This window comes from Nelumbo lutea, chromosome 3, assembly GCF_056320005.1.
Source record: "Nelumbo lutea isolate HS-2025 chromosome 3, American lotus-T2T, whole genome shotgun sequence".
NCBI classification, from domain to species: Eukaryota; Viridiplantae; Streptophyta; class Magnoliopsida; order Proteales; family Nelumbonaceae; genus Nelumbo; species Nelumbo lutea.
In genome coordinates this window covers 63463802-63476020 of record NC_142686.1, presented here as the reverse complement: position 1 = coordinate 63476020, position 12219 = coordinate 63463802, and the positions used below count along the sequence as shown (strand labels likewise).

The 12219-nt window shown below is 37.1% G+C and overlaps 1 protein-coding gene across 1 annotated transcript; it reads left to right on the top strand.

The window, feature by feature from the left end:
* Nucleotides 1-1214: 1214 nt before the first annotated feature.
* LOC148865320 (protein FAR-RED IMPAIRED RESPONSE 1-like) lies at nt 1215-4730 on the top strand. The gene is made up of 3 exons (XM_088974918.1): nt 1215-1523; nt 2228-4301; nt 4416-4730. Exons 2-3 carry the CDS (start codon nt 2265-2267, stop codon nt 4422-4424), a joined length of 2046 nt encoding a protein of 681 aa, XP_088831044.1. The 5' UTR covers nt 1215-1523; nt 2228-2264; the 3' UTR covers nt 4425-4730.
* The last annotated feature ends 7489 nt before the right edge of the window (nt 4731-12219 follow it).

The window sequence follows — 12219 nt, the reverse complement described above, 5'->3', positions numbered from 1 at the left end:
ATCACACACTCAGATGTATTCTCGGATTGTCCCAACATACCTAGGTTTTGACCCCCGCTAAGGATCTCACTGATTGGCACATCAAAGACAGCCCGATCTGACACCTAGTGCAGTATCATAATCGAGTCTAGGGGTCGGGTGTAACTTTCCACTTTTGCCCATCAATCTCCAAGGTCCAGGGCAATACTGGAAATCTGGTCCAGTTCAAATATTCAATTAATCCCACACTGTATGTGCCTGGGGTCTCACCCCGGTAGCTGAGACAAGCCACCTCAACCGACTTGATGGCACCACAGTGTCAGCCTTGTCAGGATAGGTCTCCCAGACCGACCCACTGGCTGTGAACATTCTAAACTAACACGAGTCTCAATAAGTGTCCAGTTTAAGGGTATTACACAGAAACATACCAAGGGAACATGAATCAAATATGCACATTTATTCATTTACAATAAACTCATAAAGTACATCAATTTTGATTGAAGTTAAGGGCATACAAAACTGTCTAACAGTCATTCATGGAGAGACATTCCCAATGTACGACTGCAATGGCTAATTGGAACGTTGTTGGCTCCATGTGTTGATTGCTCATCTGAACTCGTTTGTTCATTATAAACCAAATTTTCCCATAGCTTAGTTTGAAAAGAGTGCAAATACAAATATATACAATGTAAATATATACGAAATAATACAAAATATAGGGTTTTGCACTCTACACATTTGTAGAGGGGCAAAGTTTCTAGGTCCTATAGGAATTGCTTTCTTGATGCATTGATATAAATTTTGGTTTCATTTCACATGTCAATGGTTCAATTATCTAAGTCAAAAAAAAGTTTAGTTAAGTCATATTGTTATCTTGTAGGTAATAAATAATAGATAAAATGTATAAAAATAATGAAAATTGTAAAAAATTACAAAAAATAGTTGGACATATCTGATTTTAGTGATGAAATGGGTAGAAATATACAAAAATAGAATAAAAAATTACTGTCTAACCAGTGACCCATCGAACAGGTATAATGAAAACCAGATGGGTCACCAGGACGTTGACCAAGTAAACATTTTTTTTTAATCGGTCCATGGGTGAAATGGACCAGAAGCATGATTGGGTCGCAGTTCAACTGGTCAGACCGGAGGGTTCAACTGCGGCTTGAAGACATTTACAAGAGAGGAATAAGGGGTGTTTTATTTTTGTCCGTTTGCGTTTAGAGGCTACTGGCTAGTACATCGCTAATACGCTACGAGTACGAGCCTGCGAGTAAAGAAACCTATATCGTGGTGGGAGTGGCGCTAGCATTTCCCTTTCCTCCGATCCATCATCCGTGAAGAAAGAAAAATCTCTAGCCTCCATCGGGAGCCCAGCTCTCTCTCTCTCTCTCTCTCTCTGTGTTGTTAGAGCAGATTTATCCTTAAGATCTGAACTCCTTAGTTATTCGAGCTTTCCAACTGAAGCCCTAATTGTACTTTTGTTATTTCTGGTGGATTTGCGAAAATCATACTGTGCATTTGTGCTTATCTAATACAAGGTATATTCTTGGTTTAATTTTCGATTTCCGGTAAATTATAGATTGGTTATGTTGCTGTTGCGTGATTTTCTTTCAAGGGTTCTTTGATCCTCTGTTCAGTTTTCATGGACTAAGCATCGTGAAAGTAGATGGTGTAGTCAATCAACACATCATGAGTATTAATTTCTCACTCAAAGCCCAAGATAGAAACTAAGAAATAAGTGACTTGGTAGATGAAGAAGGAAAGAAAATAAAATCGACCCAGTTGTTTTCTTTTGAAGTGGGTACTTATGCTAACTTAAAAGTCATATATGTGGGGAAATTAGTTCAGAATATTTGTAAAGCTTGAAAAAACTGAACTGAAGAAAAGAAAGATTTAAATTCTTTTGAGTGCAATTTTACATGGAGAGACTAGAAAGTGGTTGGAAGGCCAGATTTGTTATTGCCTTTTTTTTCCTGTTTTTAAATGTACTCGGTATGTGGATCACATATTATCCTGCATTCTCTTGTTTTAGTATCCTCATTGATGTCACACCGCAATTTGGTCTTAATGTGCATGTATTTCTACCAGGTTTTGTCTTGTTTATTTCCTTCCCTCTTGCACACCCCCACCCTACTGAAAAAAATGGAAAAAAGGGGGTGGGAGTGAGAGGGGGAGGGGGGGGGGTTAAAGTTTCCTTCATTCTTTTCAGTACTTATAAATTTTTATACTTCAATTTTATCAGGAAAAGTGCTGTTTGGTTAAAGATTTAGACTGTCTTCATGGAAATTGATCTAGAGACACATGTGGATGAACATGAAATGGAAAATGTTGGACTGAATGCTGATGGAGATGAACATGTAATGGAAGATATTGGGCTAAATTTTGGTGGAAATGCTATGACTGATGGAGAGGTGAGTGGTGAAAAGGAATCAGATATGAGTTCTACCAGGAGGTTTGTTGTCACTGAAGAGAATGTAAATTTAGAACCTTATGAGGGAATGGAATTTGAATCTAGAGATGAAGCATATTCATTTTATAGAGAATATGCTAGGATGGCAGGATTTGAGAGTATAAAGAAAAACAGCATTCGTTCCAAGGCAAATCGGGAGTTTATCAGTACAACTTTTACATGCTCTAGACAAGGAAAAAAGAAAGAGTCAGGTGATGTTGCGAACCAACGGCCTTGTTATAAGATAGGATGCAAGGCAAGCTTGCATATGAAAAAAACAAAAGATGGAAAATGGGTTGTATTTAGTTTTATAAAGGAGCATAACCATGAACTTCTGCCACCTAAAGCCTATTACTTCCGGAGCTACGAGAGTACAAATTCAATAAATGGGGATAACATGGATGGTCTCATGCATATGATGCCCATGCATAATGGTGGATATCTGGAGAGGGATGTTGAAAATCAAAGACATTTGTACCTTGAAGCAGGAGATAGACAAGCTATGCTTGAATATTTTACGTGTATGCAGGAAGAGAACACAAACTTCTTCTATGCAATTGATTTGGATGATGAACAACGATTGAAAAATGTGTTTTGGGTTGATCCGAAGGGTAGGCATGATTATACTTATTTTGGTGATATAGTATCTTTCGATACTACATATATAAAAAATAGGTATAGAATGCCATTTGTTCCTTTTATTGGAGCAAACCATCACTTTCAGCCTACATTTTTTGGGTGTGCTTTAATTGCAGATGAGACTAAATCTACTTTTCTTTGGATAATGAGGACATGGCTTAGAGCAATGGGTGGAGTTGCTCCAAAGGTGTTAGTTACTGACCAGGTTGAATCCATGAAAGCAGCTATTGTAGAAGTCTTTCCAAGCACACATCATCTGTTTGGTTTGTGGCATATATTAGGAAAGATTCCAGATAAGCTTAGTCATGTAATTAAAAACCATGAGAATTTTATGGCAGAGTTTAATAAATGCATCTATAGGTCATGGACAGATGAAGAGTTTGAAAGCCAGTGGTGGAAAATTGCTCAAACTTTTGAACTTGGGGAAGATCAGTGGATGAAATCATTGTATGAAGATCGCAAGAAATGGGCCCCAACATACATGAAGGACACTTTCTTTGCAGGGATGTCTGCTGGTCAACGATCTAAGACTATTAACTCTTCATTTGACAAGTATTTGCAGAGGAAAACCATGTTGAAAGAATTTTTCCAACAATATAAAGTCTTTTTGCAAGATAGATATGAAGAAGAATCCAAAGCAGAAATTGATACATGGCGTGGAATACCTACTTTGAAGTCGCATTCACCTTATGAGAAACAAATGTCAACAATCTACACTCATGAAATCTTTAAAATGTTTCAAGTTGAGGTATTGGGTATAGTTGCATGCCAACCAAAAAAAGAGAGGCAAGATGGGACCACCATGATATTTAGGGTCCAAGATTTTGAAGCAGAACATGACTTCATTGTTACTTGGGATGAATCAAAATCAGAGATATCTTGTCTATGTCATTTATTTGAATATAAAGGTTTTCTTTGTAGGCATGCAATGGTTGTTTTCCAATTTGCAACTGTGTCAACAATCCCCCCTCATTATATACTTAAACGATGGACAAAGGATGCAAAAAGCAGGTATTCTATGAGAGTGAGAACAGAAGTAGTGCAATCTAGAGTACAACGCTATAATGATTTATGTCAACGAGCCCTTAAATTGGGTGAAGATGGATCAATATCTCAAGAGAGTTATAATATTGCAGTTTGTGCACTTGAGGAAGCTATTAGGCAATGCACAATTGTGAACAGTTCTATTAAGGGTTCTTCTGGAAATCGCAAGAGTGTAAAGGGTCAGGTATGTCTCTTTCAACTTTAATTAAAATGTAACTGCAAACAGTTTCAATCTTCATTTTTGGCTTTGATATAGTTTATAATGTTCTAATTGTTAAACTATATTTTGCATATGCAGGGACAGTAAATTCATTGGTGCCAACTTGGGGTGGTAACTAGGGAATTGGCTAGAGCATGCAGGTGTTGGTATGACATTCTCTAATATGACTGATATAGTTAGTAAAATCACGTTCTTGAATTCATCTAGGTCAGTTCACTGTACAATCCCTTGTCTATTAGTACTGTAGATAGATGATGTGGCCAATACAAAGTTTTGGACTATGTATTTAAGAGTGGCACCCCAGTCCTTGTCAGTTATATTGCCACCACATATTGGGTTATCAAGCATTGTTCTGTTTTGAGAATTATAAATTGAAAAGTTACTTGGGAGAAAGAAGGCTTCCTTTTTATGTGCAACAAGTCATGTATACTACTGAATAAAAGGCCTATGTAGCAAAACTTCCCTCATTAATCTGGCTCCGGATCTTCTACCCACTTGACACCACCAGCATTTCTCCCCACATTACCCAGCTGCCACCTGTTCATTAACACGAGAGCTCAACCCTCATGTGTGAAATTAAATGTCCATTCCATTACTTCTTAAACTGGAAACCCAAAACCTCTCTTCTCCTAATTTTTCCCATTCAAACAAGAAATCCTAACCTTTCTAGGTGTTCTGAAATTACTTGAAGAAGCTATTGCTTCAAATCTGAATCTGAGTTATAGCAGTCAAATTCATGTTTCCTTTGAAAGTTCAATTTGAGATGCACGGGTAGTGCCTTTTTTAGGCACTGAGATGAGTAGAAGAGTTTAAAACTTTCAGTATGGTTTTGCAGAGCACCAGTTATTTACTCAGCATGGTATTTGCTTCCATGGCCTATTGATGATATGATGAAAAGATTCTCTACCAAGAATCAGAATAAATAATTTGTTACTGTTATCTTAAACTGATGAATATTGAGATCTTGCCAATGCATTGTTTTTTTTAGTAAAAGTGCTTTTTAACTGCAAAAAAAAAGGAGCACCCATTACGATGGATACAAAGAACATTAGTCTGCTTGAAGAAATGGTAAAACTTGGCCTAATTGGTGATGGCTATGGTTGGAGTAGTGCGGCTTGGCTGCAATAGAGTAGTCGATCAAGACTACAATCAGTCTTGAATTCAAAAGCAAAAAGAACGATTTCAGAAGAAAAGAAGAAGAGAAGGAGAAAAGAAGAAACGCACGAAGGTTTTTTAGAAAAGAGAGAGAGGGTCAATCATAATGATCTGCCGACTCACTCTTAATATTTATATATGTTGGCTAATTGTAAAAGGGCTGAATTGTCCTTATTGCTTACATGACAAATAAACTAATAAAAAAGTTGAAATAACAAGTTGTTACAACAAATTGAAATAACTACCAACTAACACTGACACAACTAATAAAGAAATATGCTATGCTGCCATACGAACACAGTGGGGTCCACATCAGTGTTCTCTACACTCCCCCTCAAGTTGGGAATAGATATTTGTCATTCCCAACTTGCATAGGTCTGCCTCTAATTTCTCCTTTGTAACAGCCTTGGTTTGAAGATCTGCGAGCTGCATGTTGGAGGTGATATATGGGAGACACACTTCTTGAGGTGAAACCCTTTCTCTAACAAAATGTTGATCAACTTCGATATGCTTAGTTCTGTCATGCTGTACCGGATTATGAGCTATATGAATAGCAGCCTAATTATCACAATACAACATTAATGGCTTCTCATAAGCAATACCCAACTCCTCAAATAATGACTTCAGCCATAGGATTTCAGCCACACCATTAGCCATAGATTTATATTCAGCTTCAGCACTAGAACGAGAAACAACACTTTGTTTCTTACTCCTCCAGGAGACAAGGTTACCTCCTACAAATGCACAATATCCAGAGGTAGACCTTCTGTTATCAACACTCCTAGCCCAATCAGCATCTGTATAGACCTCTATCTTTATGTGATCATTATTCTTGAATAATATGCCACTACCTGGACATCTCTTCAAGTATGCTAATATTCTCTCAACTGCAATGAGGTGAGTAGTTCTAGGAGAGTGCATATATTGACTGACAACGTTGACTGCATAACTGATGTCCGGTCATGTGAGACAGATAGAGGAGTTTTCCAACAACCATTGGAACATAGTTTTGTCTTCAAGAGGCTCTCCACCCTCTGCACTGATCTTGTGATTTTGTTCAACTGTTGCCAAGGCTGGTGGGAAGGGCTGATGCTGCATCATAACCTTTCTCCTAGTCTCTTCACTATGCACCAAGGAGTAGGTTTGAGATAAGGTCACACTGTCCCTTGTTAGTATTTGTTGTCTCACAATATCATAGTCAGGATTCAGACTAGCTAGGAATTCAAAAACCCTATTAGTTTCAACTTGTTTTCTCTGAGTCTGCGCATCTTTCTGACTTTCCCACTCAAGTGTTTCTAGGTGGTCAATTTCATGCCATAAAGATTTCAAAGTAGAGAAGTAAACAGGGACTGGTTTCTCTCCTTGCGTAAGGTTATTAACCTCACACTTCAATTCATAGGCCCTAGCAACATTAAGGGGTTGGGAGTAAGTCTCTTTCATGACATCCTAGATTTCCTTGGCTGTTTTTGCCCACAAATAGTTCCGGCTGATATGTGGCTGCATAGAGTTGCACAGCCATGTCATAACCAAATAATTATCCTGAACCCATTTGATCCTCCTTAGATGGTTCTTTCACATCTCCCAATAGGTAGCTAAGTTTTCCTCTATCCCCAATGGACATCATGGCCAATTGGGCCCATTCTAAGTAGTTGGATCCATCAAATTTCATAGTTGTAATCTGAAAGGCATTCTCAGACATGTTATCAGAATTGCTAGTCCCAAAAACACCTTACCCCTAATTCTTGAACTCCATTCTTGGTCAAGAATTAGCAATAAAAAACTTTTGAAGCTACTGTAATAGAAAAACAGCACCTAAACAACTGATAACAGCCAGCCTAGGTCTTCCAAAAACAAGGAAAAACAGAATTCTGTATGAAACCAGTTCAAATCTGATCTAAAACCAATGACAGTTCTGAATTTTAGGGTTTTCTCTCAAAACCCTAGAAAGAAAAAAGGTTTCCCAGCCGCATCTCTCAGAATAGACCAAGATGATTCTTTCAAGGTTATTCTCAAGCAAAAAAAAAACTTACTTTATGAAAGAAAATCTTTGGCTGCCACCTTCTGTCTGATGCAGAATTCTAATCTTGGGGATTCGAAGCCTTTTCTAATTCTTCTTGACTACTGGAACTCTCTCAGCCTTCTACAATCTTCTTAGTAGTAGCCGCACACTACCAGTAGCCTCCAAGAATCAGCCGATCCTCCTCCTTTGTTGAAAAACTTCTAAACCTAGGAAATTCTCATGTAGTCAATCTAATTAGACTAACATAAGACCTCTTTCTCTGCAACCAGTTTTAGGTTTTGAACAGAAATTCTGATCGCCACCTTCAGTCTTGAACCATTATATTGGCCTCTCACTTAGTGTACATGAAGCAAGCCAAAGGGCTGGTGATGCCAGAGATTGATGTCAGATTGAGTGCTGCCCAACAGAGAGAAATAATAGTGCTTTTGTGGATTTTGATGTAATCGTGAGAGGTGAGATTTTGTTTATTCTTTTAATGTCTTTCTACCATACTTTCATTTTTCTAGAAACAAGCAAATGGTGGATGTATCAGCCATCAGTGAATAGACCTTCAAATGCCAGTGAAATGTGTTGTGAGCTGTGAGCTCTAGGGAAGTGCAAGGTGAACAGGGGTTAGTTTGAATGGGACAAATAGAGATCTTGGGTTTCTGGCTTAGAGCAGGATGGACGTATAGTTTAGTTTCACACATGGAAGCTGGTTTTTAATGTTGGACAGGTTGTAATCAGGTGTAATGTGAGGAGAGAAGTGGGTAGTGACTAGTGGGCAGCAGAAGGTGATTCGAGTTCTGTTACATTTTATGGGGGGTAACTGTAGTATAATCAATCCATGATGGTGATTCTGGTTCTCAAGCATTTAGGCATCTACTTCTTCTGACGTTACCATTGAGAAACTGCATCTACTGACTTTACCAGTTGAGCTTGCTGGAACCTTAGAAGCATTCTCAGTCACAAATTATTGAATTGGTTAAATTTTTATTTTTCCAAGGACTTTTCCAGGTTGGCTATTGGGTTTTTTTTCATTATTTAAATGTGTTATGCTCTCAAGACACTATTTTTCTAGAAAATGCCTGAAGGCTAATCCATTCAACTTTGCTCAGAAAGAGTTGCAGAGTCACTTACAAGATAGGGGCAAAGAAAATTAGGAACCGCTGACCAAGTGTGCAAATAATTAAGAGATAAACCTTGTTTCACCACAGAATGGGCAGCACAATTAGCATTCCTAGGGACAAAAGAAACTGAGCAAGAAGGAAGGTGGTGAGCATATAAAGTCCTGGAGGTACTTTGACAATGCATTGAGCGTCGCCACCAATAATGGAAGAGAGATGAAGTTCTTCAGCAAACTTCAGGCCAAAGAGAAATGCTTGGGATTCCGCTTCAGCTGGAGAACAAAGTGGGATTGGACAGGGACGAGCATAAATGAAATTGCCTTTATGATCTCTTACCACTAGTCCTGCAGATGCTTTGAATGGAGAGATGGCTGTATGGACATTGATCTTTGTGGAACCTCTGTTAGGTTTACACCAGAAAACCTGTGGTGCAACCGAATACAACTGAGAAGTAGAGGTGAATATCTTTCTAGTGGAAATGATAAGCTATGACAGCATCGGCCTTTAGGCCTTGTTCCTTTTTCAAAAGGTCACTTTATCTGGGTAAAAATGCACATGCCCACACTTATCCAAGAAAGTTCACTTCCTTACCCATAATCTTTTTATTCCCATTATATTTTGTAAATTTTTCTCCCAGGTGGGAAAGTCACTTGGATGGTGTTAAGTAAAGTGGCTGTTTTTGGGCCCGATTTTCGAGAAAACATGCCTACGCCCAAAAAAACATGTTTACCCATTTTTCATTTCTGCCAGGTAAGCTCTGAGCAACCGATTTTCAGATTTTGCTGTTTGGTAAGGTTATTTTACCACCGTTTTTCATATGGTAGCTAGACAATATGATGTATGGTGGTGCACGTTAATCCTGCATCCTATATTTGTATAGTGCTTATCAAACGGCCCAAAATCTTTGTATGATTGTTTTATATTATTTATCAGTAAAAAAAATAAAATGCAACAGTTTAAATCGTTGTTGAATTAGATCCCACACCTTGGCGTGAATTGCGTGAATATCTCTTGTATGAAGATTGAAGAATCAGTTTTCACGACTTTCATCCACATCCTCTTGGTCGTCTTGCTTATTGCCTTGTTGCTTACACCACCAAAGTTGGGTGAAGACTGAAGAGTGGGCAACCAAAATCACAGAACCAAAAAAAAAAAAAAAACAGATTAGGAAGAAGTCTGAACTATGAACTCGTTCCAACACTGGAAATGAGAAAATGGTGAGATTTATGAGTTTGTCTAACAAAACAGTAAAAAAAAAAAAGACAAAAAGATAGTATGTATACCTACCTAAGCGTTTGGGGAAGTTTTAAAAAATAACTTCTCCAAATGGTAGATGTGCATAGAAATCGAAGTCACCTTTTGCTATTCCTAATGTGTATGGAAGCATGAGAGGGGAACGGCTGAAGTGGTGCCTATGTGCTAGTGTTTATTAAATAAATGCCCGCGGTTCCGAACACCCTTGAAATGATAAATATGACGTTTGCATCAAGCTTATATTGATTTACAAAATGTGGGTGTTTTTTTTCAATAAAAGCTTGAACCAAACGATCTTTTTGCAGTAAAAATCGACAACGCCTAGCTGTATTGAATGTGGCACCATTTTTTTGATAAACGGCATAGATACCAAAGTGATACCTAGGGAAACTAATAGACCCAAAGCTTACTAAGAGAACATTGTAAAGTTAGTTTTCTCCTCCCATTTCCCAAAAAACAATTGGGGCCTTATAGATAACAGACTTGATTAACGCCGTGTTTGGGAGTGCTTATGTTAAAAATAAATGCTTATTGAACAAGTATTTAAAAATAAGTGCTTATTCAAATAAGCACTTATTTGCATTTGACACCCAACTTTTCCAAGTGCTTATCACTTATTTCATATTGGACATTTGGTAGTCTTTTTCTCCAATAAGCATTTATGACTATTTTATCCTTCATTTTCTTTCAAATGTTCAAAATATACCCTTACGAAAGTACTTTTATTAAATTACTTTTATAAAACACTTTTATGTAAGTACATTTATGAAAGCACTTTTACGAAAGTACTTTTATGAAAGCATTTTAATAAAAGCACTTTTATTAAATTCAACTAGGGATAATTTTATAAGTGGTATTTTAAAATTCAACTAGGGATACTTTTGGAAGAAAAAAAATGAATAAGTGCTTACATAATAAGCACTTAAAAAAGTTGGAAATTTGGGTTTAAAAAATAAGCCCTTACTTTTAAAATAAACACGTGTTTCGGGCTTATTTCCCAAACACCAATAAGTGCTTAATGGTGTGGTCTTGGCCCAAATAAGTGTTTATTTTTAAGCACTCCCAAACATGACCTAAAAGACATAATTGCATATAGCAACTCATTCTAGACCTGCCAAATGTCTTTGAGGTACACACGACCTTTTAAAACAACTCAGGGACATCTTATATTTTTAATGAAAAATTCCCGATTAGTACCTTGTAGTCTTGTACTTTGTAACTAGTGTCACTTTGGTCCCTAAGCTTTAAAACGCGACAATTCAATACTTGAACATTCAAAATGTGCCAATCCAGTACCTGCTGTTAACCAGTTTGTTAACCAGCCATTAAGTGGCATTTGAAAAGACAAATACCCTTTGAGTGTCATCTAATTTTCTTTATCTCCAAATATTGATAAAAAATGAACAGTCTTAAATCCTTGTCTCTTCTATTCAAGAAAGTTGGGGTCACCTAGTATAGGTGAGTGGTCATCACCATAATAGAAAGGTGAGCAACTATAGTAAAGGGAAACAAAACTATCTAGTTTGCTGAAAAAAAGCACATGGTCCAACCACACTCTTATCAGCACATTTGTGGTTACACAAACTATATTGTGGTCCTTGAAAGCCCACAATCAGTAATGGAATCCTTGAACTAGGGCTAGCAATCTTGACCCCAACCCATTTGACCCACCCATTCTATTGGTGGGTCAATATGGGTCGAGTAACCCATTAGGGTCAATGGAAAAGGGTCAGGGTGGATTAGGTCAAGGGTACCCATTAGGCCAAGATGGGTGGGGTCAAAGTTAAGCTCTCTCTGTGCTTGCCAAATCTCAAAAAAACACAACTAACGTGACTCAAACTTAGTAAGTGAGTCTTCGTCTCATTACAAATCCAAACCACCATGCCACATTTCATTTTGTGATTAAAAGTGAAACAAAATAGATTTTATTAACTTTCGTGTTCACATACAATTTTACACGAAAACACTTTTACAAAAGCAATTTTATGAAAAGTATTTTTACAAAAGTATTTTTACATAAAAGCACTTTTATAAAAGTACATTTTATGAAAGCACTTTTACAAAAGCACTTTATGAAAATATTTTTACGAGAACATTTTTATGAAATCATAAAAGCACTTTTATAAAAGTACTGATACGAAAGCACTTTTATGAAAGCATAAAAGAACTTTTATAAAAGTACTTTTATGAAAGCACTTTTATGAAAGTACACTTTGTAAAAGTACTTTTATGAAAGCACTTCTATAAAGTTGCATTTTTTTTTGCAAAATTTCTGCTATTTTTTGAAAATTTCTAGTATTTTTCTACATTTTCTATATTTTTTGGTGATTTTTTGCATTTTTCTGAT

Bases quoted from the DNA above. Each gene is read 5' to 3' on its own strand.
- LOC148865320 (XM_088974918.1), top strand. From the start codon at position 2,265: ATGGAAATTGATCTAGAGACACATGTGGATGAACATGAAATGGAAAAT.